Source organism: Anneissia japonica, unplaced genomic scaffold, assembly GCF_011630105.1.
Source record: "Anneissia japonica isolate Jap-2015-1 unplaced genomic scaffold, ASM1163010v1 scaffold3040_len1308831_cov196, whole genome shotgun sequence".
In the NCBI taxonomy this organism is placed as follows: Eukaryota; Metazoa; Echinodermata; class Crinoidea; order Comatulida; family Comatulidae; genus Anneissia; species Anneissia japonica.
The window spans coordinates 243,804-260,051 of NW_022718257.1; the positions used below are offsets into that span (position 1 = coordinate 243,804).

The 16,248-nt window shown below is 34.7% G+C and overlaps 1 protein-coding gene across 1 annotated transcript in view; it reads right to left on the reverse strand.

The window, feature by feature from the left end:
- The window catches only part of LOC117110503 (adenylate cyclase type 8-like), a 43,912-nt gene that overhangs the window by 23,976 nt on the left and 3,688 nt on the right, over positions 1–16,248 (reverse strand). Inside the window, exons 2-3 of the mRNA XM_033253236.1 lie at positions 14,511–16,031; positions 4,258–4,407 (exon numbers count right to left, since the gene is read on the reverse strand). Coding sequence (XP_033109127.1) covers positions 4,258–4,407; positions 14,511–15,722 — 1,362 coding nt within the window. The 5' untranslated portion in view covers positions 15,723–16,031. The remainder of the gene's footprint in view (positions 1–4,257; positions 4,408–14,510; positions 16,032–16,248) is intronic.

Below are 16,248 nucleotides of genomic sequence, written 5' to 3' on the forward strand. Positions count from 1 at the left end.
TGGTACATACATGGAATATGGTATATTAAAATGAAACATAATATCCCACCCATCCGGATATACTTAATTTTAGAGGCAGTTGAAAGTATTAACACAATTTAAAAATGTTGAATAAATTCATCTGGTTCCAAGTTATATTTGTTTGAAAAAATTAAAAATTTAAAGATGTTTTGAGGATTTTTGTCCTCGTTGTCTACAGTGCACCTTAATATCAAAGTAAGTGTGTCTTAGGTATCGGCAGTCTTCTAATGATTAGGCTTATCGCAAAATCTGATTATTACAATATAGAGACTTTTAATTGTTTTGATTTGGAGACTTGGTCGAAAACATCTATTGTTTTTTATCATAATCAGGCGACCTAATTTGCTTTGCTTTCCGTTAACCCCCGCCCCTTGGATATTGTTGCTAAGGTCCCACAAGGCGACAGTGTTAAAACATACGCAAACAAGTGCGTTTGTGGGACAACACGTGTGTTAGTGAGACGCGCGCGCATTCCTAGCGCTGTTCTGATTAGTCAGTTGTTAAGTTTGATTGACACTCCGGAAAGGTCTATTGAAAAAGCAATGTACTTGAGTCAAATGATTTAATTCAATTTGATGAGGTGGAGGTATTTTACTTCTCATTAACAAAATCGTATAATCATCATATTTTATTCATTTATTTTATAAAAAAGCAGTGGCGGATTCAAGGGGCTGCATAAGAGTGCCATGGATTTCTGGCCATCTAGAGACGCCATAATCATAATTTTTCCAACAATGGTGAGGTGAGGTGGGTGGACACTATCTGTGAAAGTCCCTTGCTGGATCCGCCACTGGACAGTAACTGGTTCACTGATAATGGTAATATTCTGTAATTTAATCTGTAATACACATAATTATGTTGGCAAATTATTTGAAGATAAATTTGTGATGGTAAAATTTCAACATGTATAACACACTCTTGATGTTTCTTTTTTGCAATAAGACAACAGTGACGTTATATTTGGCTATTATATTTTCCCTTTAGATCATTGTGCAATTAACTTTAATTATTCTATTTAATTCTTGTCATCTCAGTATAATTATGACTCTCGGCTCTTTATAATGTTAAGAATCTTAATAAGGCTGGATTTGTTGAGACTCTTACTTGCATCCCATGAGAGATTCTTGATCTGGCAGACGATAGAAGTATTTTCGCTTAATCTTGTTTTACCTTCTACTAAGGACTTGTTCATATTTGTACACCGAAATGAAAATTACAACTGTCCATTTAAGCTTAAGGAGTATTATTTCAGAAAATAAAAAGGAACTGTAGCTGTATGAAGATTGACAATTTTTGTTTTACTAGATTCAATTTCAAAAAGCTTATGTATATTTTTTTTTTCACGTTTTATCAAAAAAACATTTTTAAGGTTATTATATTTATCTTCCATTCTGTTTATGACAGCGATGGCCAAAGTATAAAATAGTGTGTTTGAAATTAATCAAAATCAAAACCTACTTAGAAAATATAGCTCTTAATTATTATTATTAATCACCTAAAACGAATAAAATGAAGCACTTAATTCGATATAGGGATGATGGTGTCGGCAGTCCTAATGAGAACACTCAAAATGGAAATCCTGTCACAGGCATATTAACAGTTCTGTGAGAATTGCAAACATGCAGACGTATCTTAAAGTATCAGCTTGTTGTAATATAGGCCAGTAAAGGTATTCGGCCTTTGAATTATGAAGAGTTAGTACGTTTTGAAGATAGGACAAAGAGAGTTTCGGAGTAATATGAAATAGGGTAATTAGGTATTATTTTTTATATTTTTAAACAACGTAGATTACGTATGTCATTCCTGATGATGACATAATTAATTTCGAAATATTGAATCCCAACAAGATGGCGTTCATTTCAATACTTGGAGTATGTATTATACTTTCTTATCTGAGATTAATCAGTGGACCTTTCGAGATTACAATACAATAGTTATATGTATTTCCTTCATATCCACCATACACTCACCACTTACAGTATGGAGTGATGCTTTATAAACTCTTTTATGAGGCTTATGAGGGAGTGGAGTTGTTTTGTAGTCGTGGAGAAAAATCCTACAGTGACAGGGTTTGAACCCAGACATGTGGAATTTGAAATCAAGCATCTTTACCACCAAGCAACAGTTCTACTTCGCAAGCTTTAGCTCCACTCATAAAAACAATAACAACAATTCAACACGTCTAAGCTTCTCACTATAAACCACATTCATTCCTAACAGAAATTCTTGTTTTCTTTTTCTCTTTTCATTCATTCATTCATTCATTTATTTGGTCAATATCAACATATACAAGGAAAAAACAAATAAAACTTATAAAACCAGTTAAAACAGTAATTTTTTTTAAATATTCAAAATTTCTTTAAGAAATATTAAAAAAATTGAAAAAAGAGGTAAAAAATTCAAAGATAAAAGGGTTAAAAAAATTTAAATTACGCAGAAACGAGATAATGATTTAAGAATGGTAACAATAAGTTAATAAAAAATCAGTATTGAAATTTATCGGAACTAATAAAAAATATTAAAAAGGTACAGAGTACTGTGATACCAATATAGAAATTGTTCTAAAAATTGTATTTAAAATTTAAATTTAAAAAATTTCAAAAGGAGCAGATGAAAAAACAAGAAGTTGATATCGACCAGGATAGCCAAGAAAACCAATTACATAGGTTTATTTCCGTTGGGGTCCTGAAAAATAGTAATAAAGTATAATAAACAAGGTTTTATGACATGACTTCTTTCGTTATGACTGTCTCTTATTCGATAAGTAGTCTTTTACCATTGTTCTAAATAATGAAAGGCTGGCGGAGCTCTTTATTTTGCTTGGAAGTTCCATTCATGGATGACGGTAGCATAAAATGTGCCATCGATAGCTTTAGATGCTTTCGGTGGGATAAAGTTTAAATCGCTTTGACGTGTACCATGACTGTGCTAGTCACATACTTTAGCAAAGTGGCTATTTAGGTACGATGGAGCAGAATTATTTAATATTTTATGCAATGTGTTTAATTTAATTTGTGTTACTCTATCTTCGACATTTAGTAATCCAAGTTTATTTAACTCTTTCTGCCCAACATGGCTCCGAGGTCCTTCGTTCGTTATATACCTAACCATATTGTTTTGCAAAACTTGTAATTTGTTTTTGCATTTCTTTGTAGTTCCAGAGTACCATGATGAGCAAGCGTAATCAAAATTACATTGGGTGAGGGCAGAGCATAAGATTTTCCTTGCATTTTCGTTCAGAAAAGATGCTTGCCTATATAAAAGTTTCAGTCTAGCTACAGTTTTTTTGACAACTGATTGAAAAATATGTTCACACGACAGGGATTGATCAAGTGTTATACCCAGGTAATTTATCGAAGAAGATTCCATATCTTTATAGGCACTCCATTGCAACGAACTGAGAATTCATTTGCTTCCTTTAATTTGTGATTAGTTCCAAACAGTATTGCTTCAGTTTTGCCTAAATGAATTGATAGCTTATTTTCAATGAGCCATTTGTAGCAGGATTCTAATTCTTTACTCAGTTTGCTGGCCAATAAAGTTGGATCTTTTCGGATATCATTAAAACACTGTCATCTGCATATAAAATAAGTTTGCAATTGACACTAATTGACATATCGTTAATATAACAAAGAAATAAAAGTGGGCCTAGTATACTTCCTTGTGGGACACCACAAGTTATAGGAAGTAGACTCAACCTTGTTTACACAAACCAACTGTTGTCTGTTTTCTAGATAGGATTTAAACCATTGGATTGATCCTATACCCATTTTCTCTAGTTTGCTAATTAAAATACCGTGGTCAACTGTATCAAATGCCTTTTGTAAATCTAACGCTACCATACCACTATAATTTCCATTAGACATTTGGGTACGAATGTAATCTGTCATATGAATCAAACAAGAATCAGTTGAGTATTTACGCCTAAAACCTGATTGAAATTCAAACAAAATATCATTTTCTGTGAGATATTCGTCCATTTGGATGAATACTGCTCGTTCAAGTATTTTTGACATAGTGCTCAAAATGCTTATAGGTCGATAGTTACTTACAACAATACAATACAAAAATATTTGTCTTAGGTGTGCCATGGCGCAGTGATTGTAGTTTATGCTATCTCTCTGAGGTTGTGAGGGTTCGGATCGGACCTCCGCTGGTGAATTTCGCTGGTGCTTAGTAAAATGTTGAAGCAGAATGTAAAGTAAAGTAAATGCATAACAATTAAAGGCTACCAACCTGCTTCTGGTTTTCTTTGACCATCTGTATGCGGGTCTCGACGCACTTTCGGGTTTCTAAGAATGACTGCCGATGGATTCTATCCGATAAATAACACGTGTACAAGCCGGAAATATTCGCAGAGCAAAGTATAAGTAAACTCGAAATCAACTGAAAAAATTAAAAAACAAAAATATTAGTGTTAGAATAGACAATATTCACAGATATTTATCTTTGACGTTAAGTTGTGGCTTAATGGTTAATATGCCTTCTGATCGCACGAATCCGATAGAATCAGGTGTGGTGACGACATTAGGTGACTGGGTGTCGTCATTGAGTATCAGAGCATATTATAAAGTAGAATCGGGTGTGTCATGGGATAAATCTGGATATAGCAAACAGCAACTCAAGCCTATTAGATAGAATCGGGTGATCAGAATTGGTAACTTCTGGGGTCCCAAATGATCAGCTTTGCTAAGTGGATCATCCTTGCTTAATAATGTTGGGTCTACAACAAATGTTAATTTGTCATCTAATAATTAGTGGTGCAGTGGAATTGCCTTAATGCTTACTAATTCACCGATGTTCATAATGATTGGAGACTGGCGATAGATAGAAAGAGACAGAGACCTGGGGCGGATGCAGGATTTGGAGGTAGGGGGTGCGTGCCCCACCATGGTTGAGAATAGGGACCTCTCAGGCGCGGATCCAGCGTTTTAGCTCGGTTTCCATAGAATCGCTCACCCTATCGGCGACAGTCGTGACAGTTGTGGTTCACAGACGAATCGTGGTGCCTTCCCGTCTGCAACGCAATCGGAAAAATTGAAGCAGGTTCAACCTTCCCAACAACTGTTGGAGACTGTCGCCAATAGTGTGAGCGATTCTATGTAAACTGAGCTTTACCCTGACCATCGCACATATGGGGTCCCTGAGTCAGCGGGATCATGGGAAGAGAAAGTATGTTTGCTTGTTCCGTCGCTGGAAGACTATTTTAGACGTGTGGCGTGGTGCGGGGGGGGGGGGGGGGGGGGGGGTGGTTGGCGTTAGTCTTAGGGTTCTCCTAGCTTCGGAAAGTTTTGTTTTCTACATGATGAGACTTCTATTGATGAATGAATACACACTGAATTTTCCCCCAATTTACCATGGACAATTAATAATTGCAATGATGAAGATGATGATGATAAGGAGGAGAAGAGGCATCGTAGCAGGTGACGACAGGGTCCTGTGCAAGGTTAATTAACAGGTCCATTGATGTAAGTGTCAACCGAGGGCCGTATCCCGAGTTCGTCGTCACATTTTCAATGCACACAATCGGACAACAGTAATTATCTACAATTTATATAATCAGTACATTCTCGACTGTCATGAAAATTTCATATATCTAAAAAATTACGTTATATGCATGCTCGGAAGCGGAAAGTTTAACCTAAAAGTTTGATATATGTTTCATATTGCTTGTTGAATGGTCTTTAATGATATTATATTCTCACATGACCACAACATAAGGAAGAACACTTTGTCACCTACAAAGTTCAAACCCATATAAATTTATATTTCCTTAGGCCTAAATCATAAGGAAGTCCGTTCTATATCCAAATTTCAGGAATTGGTTCTATGCATGCACCGACGTGGGAATTTTGTTTTATGGTGTTTGTTGAATGGTCTTCTTAAAAAATATTACAGTCTAATATGACCACAACATAAGGAAGTCCATTCTTTAAATGTTTAATAGATAGTATAGAGAATTATGATTGTTGGATTGGATTGGATTTATTCGGTGTAAACACCAAGGATAGCCCACGAAAGTCTAGAAGACTTATTTCCAGTGGGGTCCTTCTGGTGGTCATTGGGCAGTACAATGGCAGACAATCCCCTACTCTTTTCCGAAGAGTGTACTGCGTTCTTTAACGTGCACATGGGCCATGAATGCACACGGGACCAACGGCTTAAATGTCTCATCCGAATGACGGTGCGCTATTATAACTTGTATTTCAGCCCTCCAGCTGAAATACAAGGAGAGGCAGCGATGGGAATTGAACCGGGGACCTGATCTCCACGGCTCAGCGCACACTCAGTGGCTACCACCAGATTAGCCGACTGAGCTAAGCTGCTCTCTCTGTTTATCAAAATCATTATCCAATCCAATCCAATCCAATCAGAACATTTGTAAAGCGCCTTTCTTACACATACACATGTTAAATCCAATTTTAAAAAAAAAAGATAAATAAATTAAAAAAAAAAAAAGTTTTCAGTGCACGCGCCGACTTGGAAAGATTAACCTAATAATCTTGTTAATAATGCGGTTCTAAAATTAATCTTATGCCCACAACTTTTAAGTTGTAACTTCAGGAAAAATAATAGGCCTAATGCATTTTGTATCGCCACCAGCTGGGAAATAATTAATTATGCATAAATGTCTTCTGTGATTGTTTGATTGCCAACATTTCAATGCTTAGTGGGTGGACGGTCGGATATAATGCGTAACTCTAATAATGATTTCATATTTCGAAAAATTGTTTGGAGTATATGATCACGTTCCATAATAGATACATCCACAGGGTGCCCCTAAGCCAAAATTTCAAAATTGAATAAATTGCGTTTTTCTGAATCACGACAGACTGAGTAGATTTAGGCCTACTGTTTAAAATATAAAAATTTAAGATTTTATTTTTTTATCACAGAAAATCACAAATTTACATTCAGTACATTATCGACTGTCTTGGAAATCTATACCTTCAAATTTGGTTGGGTGCATTATACACACTCTTCGTAAAACCCCACCTACTAGACATACCGGCCTGGAAACTTTACATTGTATTTGCCATTTAACGCAGCAGGGCCTATTATACGATTATTAGATATCTTCCCAATTTCTCAGTATTAAAAACAATTTTTTTTTTCACTTCCAACGCTGTATGATTTGAAGTTTACATACCATTCACGTCGTTGCTCTTCTTCAGATTTCGTTTAATTTTTAGTCTCTCAGTGCTCGGTGGTCATTTTTTACTTTCTTTTTGGATGTACTGTATCAAAGTGTGTTCGTAAGTTTTAAGCTCTAGGTCTACAATTAGGCTACCAACTCCATTAAAGACATTTTTTTGTTTTCTTTTTTTTTTTTTTTTTTTTTTTTTTTTGTTTTGTTTTGTTTTGTTTTTGTTTTTGTTTTTTTTTTGACGAATAGCATTCGTTAAAATAATGAAATACTAATTCATTAATCAAAAAGTAATAATTAAAATAATATGTTTTCGCTTTGGTGTAATTTTGGAATAACAAAATATAAAAAATATACCTTTCAATAAGGTTATAAGAATCAACGCACATGTATTGCCTATCCTCCCTGTGATTGATTTTGTATTAAACATTGTGACATAAATCATAATAATAATAATAATAATAATAATAATAATAATAATAATAATAATAATAATAATAAACAGTGTATCGTACGTTATTGCGTAGCCGATGATTTAATTACAGTCCCTCTTTGATTAATACTTAGACAATGCAAAAAGTTTATTTTGTTTTAGCAGGGGTGGCGCCAGTGGGGGAAGGAGAGAGAGAGAGAGCTGACCCACTCGTCGGGGAAAAAACACAATTTGTCGGGTAGAAATTTTTTTAAATGTATTTTCTACATATTAGTAGACTCTAAAATCGATTAAATAAGCCTTTGAAACCCCTAAACAGTCAAAATGTTCGGGCGCTTTGGCTCGGGGCCACTTTCGAAATATTTTGAGCGACGCCAACTTTTCTCTCGTCAGGGATTCTGTCCCCTTGTCGGGTACATCGCCATTCCCGTATAGATAGAATCCTACGTTTATTTTAAAGAGATGGATTGGTTTTCCCATTCGATATTAGGCCTAATAACTTTGTCCAATAATTATTCATTAACATGTTGTGTGTATTAGGCCTATTTGATTGTTGTTGTTTCATCATTTATTTGTTGTTATTAATTATACCGTAAAACATCGAATCGAAGCCCAATAAGGCTTATTCTCGAGATAAAGCCGGCTCATCTCGAAAAGAAGACCCCTCCCCCAACCTTTAGTTTGCAAAATTAGCCTCGAAAGGAAGCCCATTTCTAAAGAGCCCATGGGCTTCAGGATCTTTCAAGATAGCATAGGCTTCTTTTCGAGATATTACAGTACAAACACTGTGCATGAGTTTCAGAAAACAAAATAAATTAAAAACAAGCTTGGTTTATAAAGTAGTTTAGGTGATTTAATGTTTTATAGTACAAATTCACAAAATTTACAGCATTCATTTTGAAAAGAAGCCCTCCTTTTTACTTTGCAAAAGTAGCCCCGAAAAGAAGCCCATCTCGAAAAGAAGCCCATTCAAATTTCGCAAAAAAAAAAAAAAAAAAAAAAAAAAAAAAACCCACATCTTGAGGTTTTACGGTATATTGTATTTGTCGATATGACTACCGAAGTACCGTTTACATGTTAGATGTTTTGATGATACCTTTTTTATTTTCTTTACTTATTATAGGCTACAGCAACTGCCAAACAGCTTACAGCCAGCTTACATGGTATTCTCGTGCGAGCCTCACACTCACTCATAGGGAAGCTCAATAAGCAAATTTAAAAAAAAAATGTTTTCAAAGTCAAATTGTTGTTTTTCAAAATATGCAGGCCTATAGCTAGTTTTTTTCCACCATGTTTATCTCATTTCTAGAAAAACGTATTCCATACGTTATTAGGTAGTTTTCGCCGCACGACGTTAACATTAACTTTAACGTTAGTACCTAACATGCAGCGCGATAGCTCCGCCCCTTTTGTAAACAAATCGAAATACGCATGCGCAAACCCGTAACTAACGTACGTCGAGCACGTACAATCCTGAAATTAATGTACTCCGCAACGCAAGATGAATAAACTATGATGTCATCCGTCAACGTTAAGGTTACCGTCGTGCGGCGAAAACTACCTATTAACCTACTCCTCCGCAACGCAAGATGAATAAATTATGACGTCATCCGTTAACGTTAAGGTTTACGTCATGCGGCGAAAACTACCTAATAATCTTCATTTACATTATTGTTAATAACACGTTATAATAAACACGTTATAATAAAAGGTTTTTATTTTCTTGCTGTGCTGCGAGATGGAATGATCTCCTAAAGGTATATTCAATATAATATTTTCAAATGATCACCCATTTATTTAACTAACAGCTCTAATTTGATTTATGTTTTGTGTTTATTATACAATATAGGGCCTACGTGTCTTTATTTTTATTGTTTTGTAAAACACTATTTCTATTTAATAGTGTTGATTGAGGCTTCCTCGGATTTTGATTTTATGTATCAAACGTTGATTGAATTAGGAAGACTTGGGTTACGCTTCCCAACAGTTGATTGAAAGGCGCATCAATACCAGTTTTTCCTTGTTCGAAAGATTAAAATAAATAAATAACAAGGCTTTAAATATGAGTTGGTTATAGAAGATATACAAAGTAAATCGAAAAGAGAGGAAGAAAACATTTAAATTGACGAGACTAACATTAAAGGGACGGATAAAGTAATATGATGCGAAAAATAAAGACTTTATGAGAAACTGAGATTAGAATAAAAAGAAGAAACGTTAAAATGAAGAAAAGAATTAACATTAAAGTATTGGACGACGCCACTATATTTAAAAAGGTAATAATTAGAACACTTGAATCTAGGTGGCTTAATGAATTCGTTATCATCGATAGCACACAAAATTGATTAGGTATTCGAAACACGAAATAATGTTGCAAGTTCGTTATCACGTGTCATTTAATCTCGATTTCTAAGAATCATGCATAGGCCTAACTATCATATTAGTCTAATTACGGAGAATTTGCATGCGTTATGCGTGAAAAATGATTCGAATTGTCAATCTCTCATACTATACACGTCAGAGTCGCACGTAGGCTACGCCTACTGACTGCGTAAATGTTTGCCTCAGTTAATAAACAAAAGTACTCTCAGGCTAACAGTCTACCGGTGATTCTGACGTAGACGTCTATCTACCGTACATTTTAGTAAACTGCACAATGGTGTATTATGTATGTTTTTGCCATGTAGATTAGCTCAAATGTAGGCCAATGTGCACGCTGTTCACACATGTGTGTATAAGTACCGTAAGTGTTGGTTATAGGAACTGCACTACCTTATTATTTTTTAAACATTTTCTGTTGAATTTTAAACTAATTTAAGTAAAATAGACCTTTGAATTATTATTTTTGAGCCGAATATGTTAAAGAAATATTCAATTATGTAATTCGGGTTTTCCATTTACAAGCTTTGCTTCTGGAATTTCCCATTTTCTTTGATCTCCAAAAATGAGTTTATGTACATTTATATTTTCGTTAAATTTTCATGCTCAAAAGAAATAAATATTTTGTTATTGTCATTGTCATTGTCATTATTTAATCATAATCCGCTCAAGACAAAATGAGCAAGGGGCCTATCTAATTTTAATAACCCAACTTTATAGTTTCAATTGTGCATGCCTAAACTGAATTAGGCCTAAGTATTTCCATTTTTTCTAGTTTAGTATCTAGTGAAGTTGGTCTGCCTCTAGAGAGCCCCACGGACATCTCAAAGAAATGTTTTCTGTTTGAGCTGTCTATACCGACTGCAATCACGCTTCAGCAACATTTGACACACCCGATAATACGGAATACATTCGCCATTAACACGTCTTGCAATAGAAAACATCTTGCAATAGAACAGTATTATATATTTCATTTCGTCCTTTCCATGCCATCTTTAAAACATTACATAAGATACAAAAGTGAACCTAAAATGGAAAAGTATTTATTAGAAAAGTGTAACTTCCATGCATCAAGTTTAAAATTTAAAGCTCGTTCTAACTCACTACCTCTTGAAGGAAGAAAGGAATCTTGGTTACCTCAAAATGTAGGCGTATGCTTATTATGTGACTGCGTGACAAAGGAAACCATCAATCTTTGTGTATTTGATTGTACCAGATTAAATAACATTAGAAAGTTAATATTTGACCAACTTAAAGAGGATTTACATATATTTTGGGAATTATTCACATCAAGCTCTCCTGAACTTAAATACCATCTTTTGTTTGATGATTTAGAAATCCATTACGAATATCAAATTTTAACAACAAGTTGTAAAAACCCTATTAATTATAATATTGCGAGTAAAGTTTCGATAATCATTGTAAATTACTTTTAACGATGGCATGGAAAGAACGAAATAAAATATATAATACTTTCTATTGCAAGACTATGTCTGTTTTTTGTTTTTGTTTTTTTAGACTAATGTTATTGATTTAAATTTACAATATTTACTCCTTTATATGTATATATGTATATGTATGTGTCTATATGTGTATGTGTATTAACCTATTTACTTATATTATTAGTATTAGTTTTTATTATTATTTCTATTACTATTTTTGTAAACCCTTTTTATATATATTTTGTTCTACTGCAGTATTTTCTTACTATATTTAATCACAGTAATTAAGTTTTTACTGATTTTGTTATTGTTGCACATTTTTACGGTTGTGCCTCTGTTATAAATGAGAAGCAATAAAGTTACTTACGTATACTCACGTTTTAACCCATGGTACGCGTTACTGCCACTTCAATCGGTGGAATTTAATATGATAACTAGGATGCAATGTTTCTCATTTCTATAATCGATACAGGCTCATTACGTTTACTCACCAAGTAGTTTCCATTTTATTTGAACACTCATAGAGTAGAAACATTTATTCACACAACAATAAGAAATAATGGGGGAAAAAAATACAAATTCTTCCCACCAAATATATCGAAATAATCTTCAATAATTAGAATAAACCTTATTATAAGTCAGTGGTGACGTCATCGCTTTCATTTGCTGTGAATTATCCTATCCCAGCCTGATCACTAATTCGATATAGTGCCTCCGATTTTTTGCGTCTCGTGTGCAAAAAGCTTCAAGCTGGGGTGATTTTACTACTAGGCCAAGCTATGAACGCACACAGCGAACCTTACAAATTTCGCTCTAATTAAGGTGCTGAATGGAACACGAATGAACCCTAGGCAGTCCTAGGCAATGCATAGAAAGACATAATGGTTATGAAATAAGAAGGTGATTTGACTTATAAAATAACTGAAAAAAAATAAGGCAACGATGAAATAATTTATAATAATGTTTATAATACATTTTAATCTATTAAACAAAATGTCTACCAGGAGGTTAGGCCTACCTAATAACCCCTAATACACGTCATTAACCACAATCAATTTATTCATCTTCTTCGCATCGAGAAGAGCTAGCTGCAAAGTGTCAAGAATGTAGTGCGCAATACGGGCATACGCACAGTGATCACTGAGCAACCGACCACCGCAAACAGAAGTTTGATTTATGATAATTATAGCAACCGCTCTACAACCAGCAGTTTGATTAACCGGGCGATAGAAAATGTGATGGACGTCACAACTGACTTATAAAGCAATTACAGTCAAGTAATTTCGTACTCTGTAGGAAATAGAAACTATTGGAGACATTCCTTCAAAAATTGCCGCCTTCAGTCATGCGGGCTTCAGGCATTTTTTCAGGACATAATGGCTCCTTCGGCTTTTATTTCCTATAGTGTACTCAAAACATGACTATAATTGCTCATTATTATAACCTTGTTATTATATTACGGCCCCGATTACGGCCCAGCTGATGAAAATCCTCAACAGCCCTTTTCAACAACTATTTGAATGCTGAGATCTGTCTCCCAAGATACTGAATGTCAGACGGAGGAACACTTATGTATTTATTATATTTGATACAAAGTAATGCTTGGGTTACGAATTTTCCAATATTTCGAAATGAGTGTGTTTCCAGCTTTCCAGTCCAGGTTACAAAATCTTTACCCACATCGATACACCTGTATATCTGTAGGCCTATTGCATCAGGTAGATCGGAACTCTATGCTACCGTCGCTAATCAACACTCGCAAGTGTTTCATCCATAAAAGGTGTACACTCATCAGCACACATCATCTAACATGTTAGTATAGGCAGGTACGATTGCTCATCAGTACAAAAACACTATACTCATTTTAAAATACGAAAATAGACCTCCGGTAGCTAATCAGCAGTCAGGTAGTTCATTATTCCAGATAGATCATCAACAACCTGAAAGCTTATCTAAACAGGTAGATAAGCGGTAACAAATCAATTTCCACATCCATTAACTTTGTTTAAAATTAGGCAATAAATAATGATTATTTGAATGAGTGTGGATGTATGTGAAATAAATTTTTAGTACCAATCGCGTTTAATACCAATTTGCTCTATTAATGCAACTCATCGTACTGTTGCTATCCCGCATTTTAATAATTAATCCGGTTCAGGGTGACGTAGCTTCACATATTCCTCGAGACCCGGTTGTCCTGCCAGCGTTCCATGGGTATGGTTTTGTCCAGACAAATTTTCTTTAACAAAAAGAAAACTGTTGTATGCTCATATATACTCATGATTTGCCTATATAATTATGTTCATGTTGTGATGTCATCATGACCCTATACATGTCAACTGTTTTTTTTGTCAAATAAGATTTGATAGGCTGGATAAGCCGTTACAGTATAGAACTACTATTAAGAGATCAAATTTAGGAGCAACAAAACTGTTTCCCTAATAGGGGTGTCCTCTTAATAAGGGTATGCCTACCTTTGTTGTATTTAGGAGACTAACCTAAAAAAAAAAACCACGAAATTGTCCCCTTAAAAGTTTTTGGCACGCGGCGTACAACTTAAAATGATAGATTAGGCCTATTTATTCTTTTGGTTTTATTGACCTAAGTAAAAAAAGCATTTTAAATAAGAAAATAATTTTACAATGCAAATAAAATAAATATATGATGCAAAAAATAAACGTAGATTAAAACAACATAATTTGTATAATTTTTTTCCATGATTCAATGACATCAGTGACTATTCTTTTATACTGGATGCATTACATATTAGAATAAATGAGTTTAAAAAGTAAATGAAAATAAAATAACAAGATGAAAATAAAATAACAAGATGCATTTTTGCCCAAGAGAACAAGTACAATCCAAACACATGAAGGGCCAAATACAAGATCAGTTCCAAGTGAAATCCCTTGTTTAAGCTTTTTTTAGAAGCACACTTACGCTGTTGGTCTATCGCTGGCATAAAATGTAGTACGCGCTGCACAATAGCCAAAGGGCGTGCTCGAACTTTTTACATCTTTAATAGAGAAATGTGTTATGATGTCGTAAGAGTACACTTTAATGTTAAACTATGGAAGTTGGTACTTACCTCTTTTAACATATCACGTGTTTTAGAGTCTGAAGAAAAAACAAATCCACATTGTAACGAGAATCGCACAACAGAAATGGACAAAGTGATTGTCAACAACGCCGGCAACGAAAATGGAAGCATTGTGTAGCTGGCGAAAATAACAAATATTACAAACCATTCAAAATCTAGTAAAGAAGAATACCTGCAAATACCATGATAAATAATGATAGATGCGTTCAATTCAATCGCTAATAAGATCCACGTTAGTATGCCAATCCATCGAAGTTTTTTTAATGAAAGTCTTTGATAAATAATAAGAAGTAGAAATACGAGGAAATTAAGAAGGAATGATACTCCTGAGGCGATAATGAGTCCTGTATGGTACCCCTCCATGTTGAACAAAACAACAATAAGAAGAATTTTTGCCAGCATTTCGATACCGTGTAGTACCATCAACGATCTTTGTCTTTGTTTTAAAAAGTATCGTTGGTACAAAGATTCAAGTTCACTCGATTTGAAATCGCACTTCATTGTTGGCAATATTATTCCACTTGCGGACGTCCCACATGATCTACATGCATCCTCCAGTCGACTAGACATGGATAAACCCGACGATCTGTTTCGTAGGAATGCAGCCATTGTATTATTAACAGGGTATGGGTGAACTTGTGTAGTCTTTCGACGAAGATTTTTAAATTTACTTGTTCTACGCGGAGGCGATGAACTATCTCTTCTAGAATATAGAGAGTCAGAACTTTCCAATTGCGTTGCGTTATGGAATCGTAACCGTTTTAAAGCATCTTCCCAAAGCGAAGCCCCTCTCGAGCGTAAACGGACATCTAATAGACCAGAACTTGTGGTAGGAGTTATACATTCTACTGTATCCGGAGGTATATTTTTAATGTTTGCATTATTTTGTGTTACCTCGGTAGTGTTGCCGGCATTTCTTGTACCATCGCTTGGTTGAGGAATCTCGTTAGTCGTGCTCGTTACGTCTTTGTCCAATCCGCTCGTTTCGTGAACAGCGCTTGATTTTGGCTTGCTTTCTTGATTTGAACATCTTTCGACTAATGACTCGGCGCCCGACGTTTTACCTACACATTGGTTATAACTGTTTCCACACGAAAATAAATCATACATATTATTCGTCATGTGACTCGTAAGCAATGTCGCATTGTTAGCAACTGAATAAGCGTTTGTGTTAGTATTTAATCCACCGGGTGTTGTCATATTACATGTTATGATGATATAATAATGATATCGAAGCAAAAGCACAAGGTGAGCGGCGAGTTGATTTAAATTATTTGCTTAGAGCTAATGTCCCAGCAGTCAAACGTGCAATTCGATGGAATATATCGCTATAAAATTGATATTTATTGTAGAACGACTATATCGGCATGAATTGCGTCAGGAACTGGTTGGAAAGTCTAGATTGATGAGACGCATCAGACAAGGAAGGAAGCCGTTGACGAATGGTACCGTACCGGTAGTTGATGAAGACTTGGACACCCAAAATAGACACACAAGAAATTTGATTGCCTATGAATTGAGAAAACAGACAATGTTATTAATTAGTGTTCAGTAATAAAATGGAAGACTTGTTTCCCTGTGTTTATTAATGTGTGTGTTTATTCTTCATGCCCTCTGTGTCGCGCGTGCATTCAGATATATCATATGAATAAATCACGAAACTGTAGAGATGATAATATCATAATGTTGCCAGATATATGTATTAATCAAATGAGCAAGAGACACC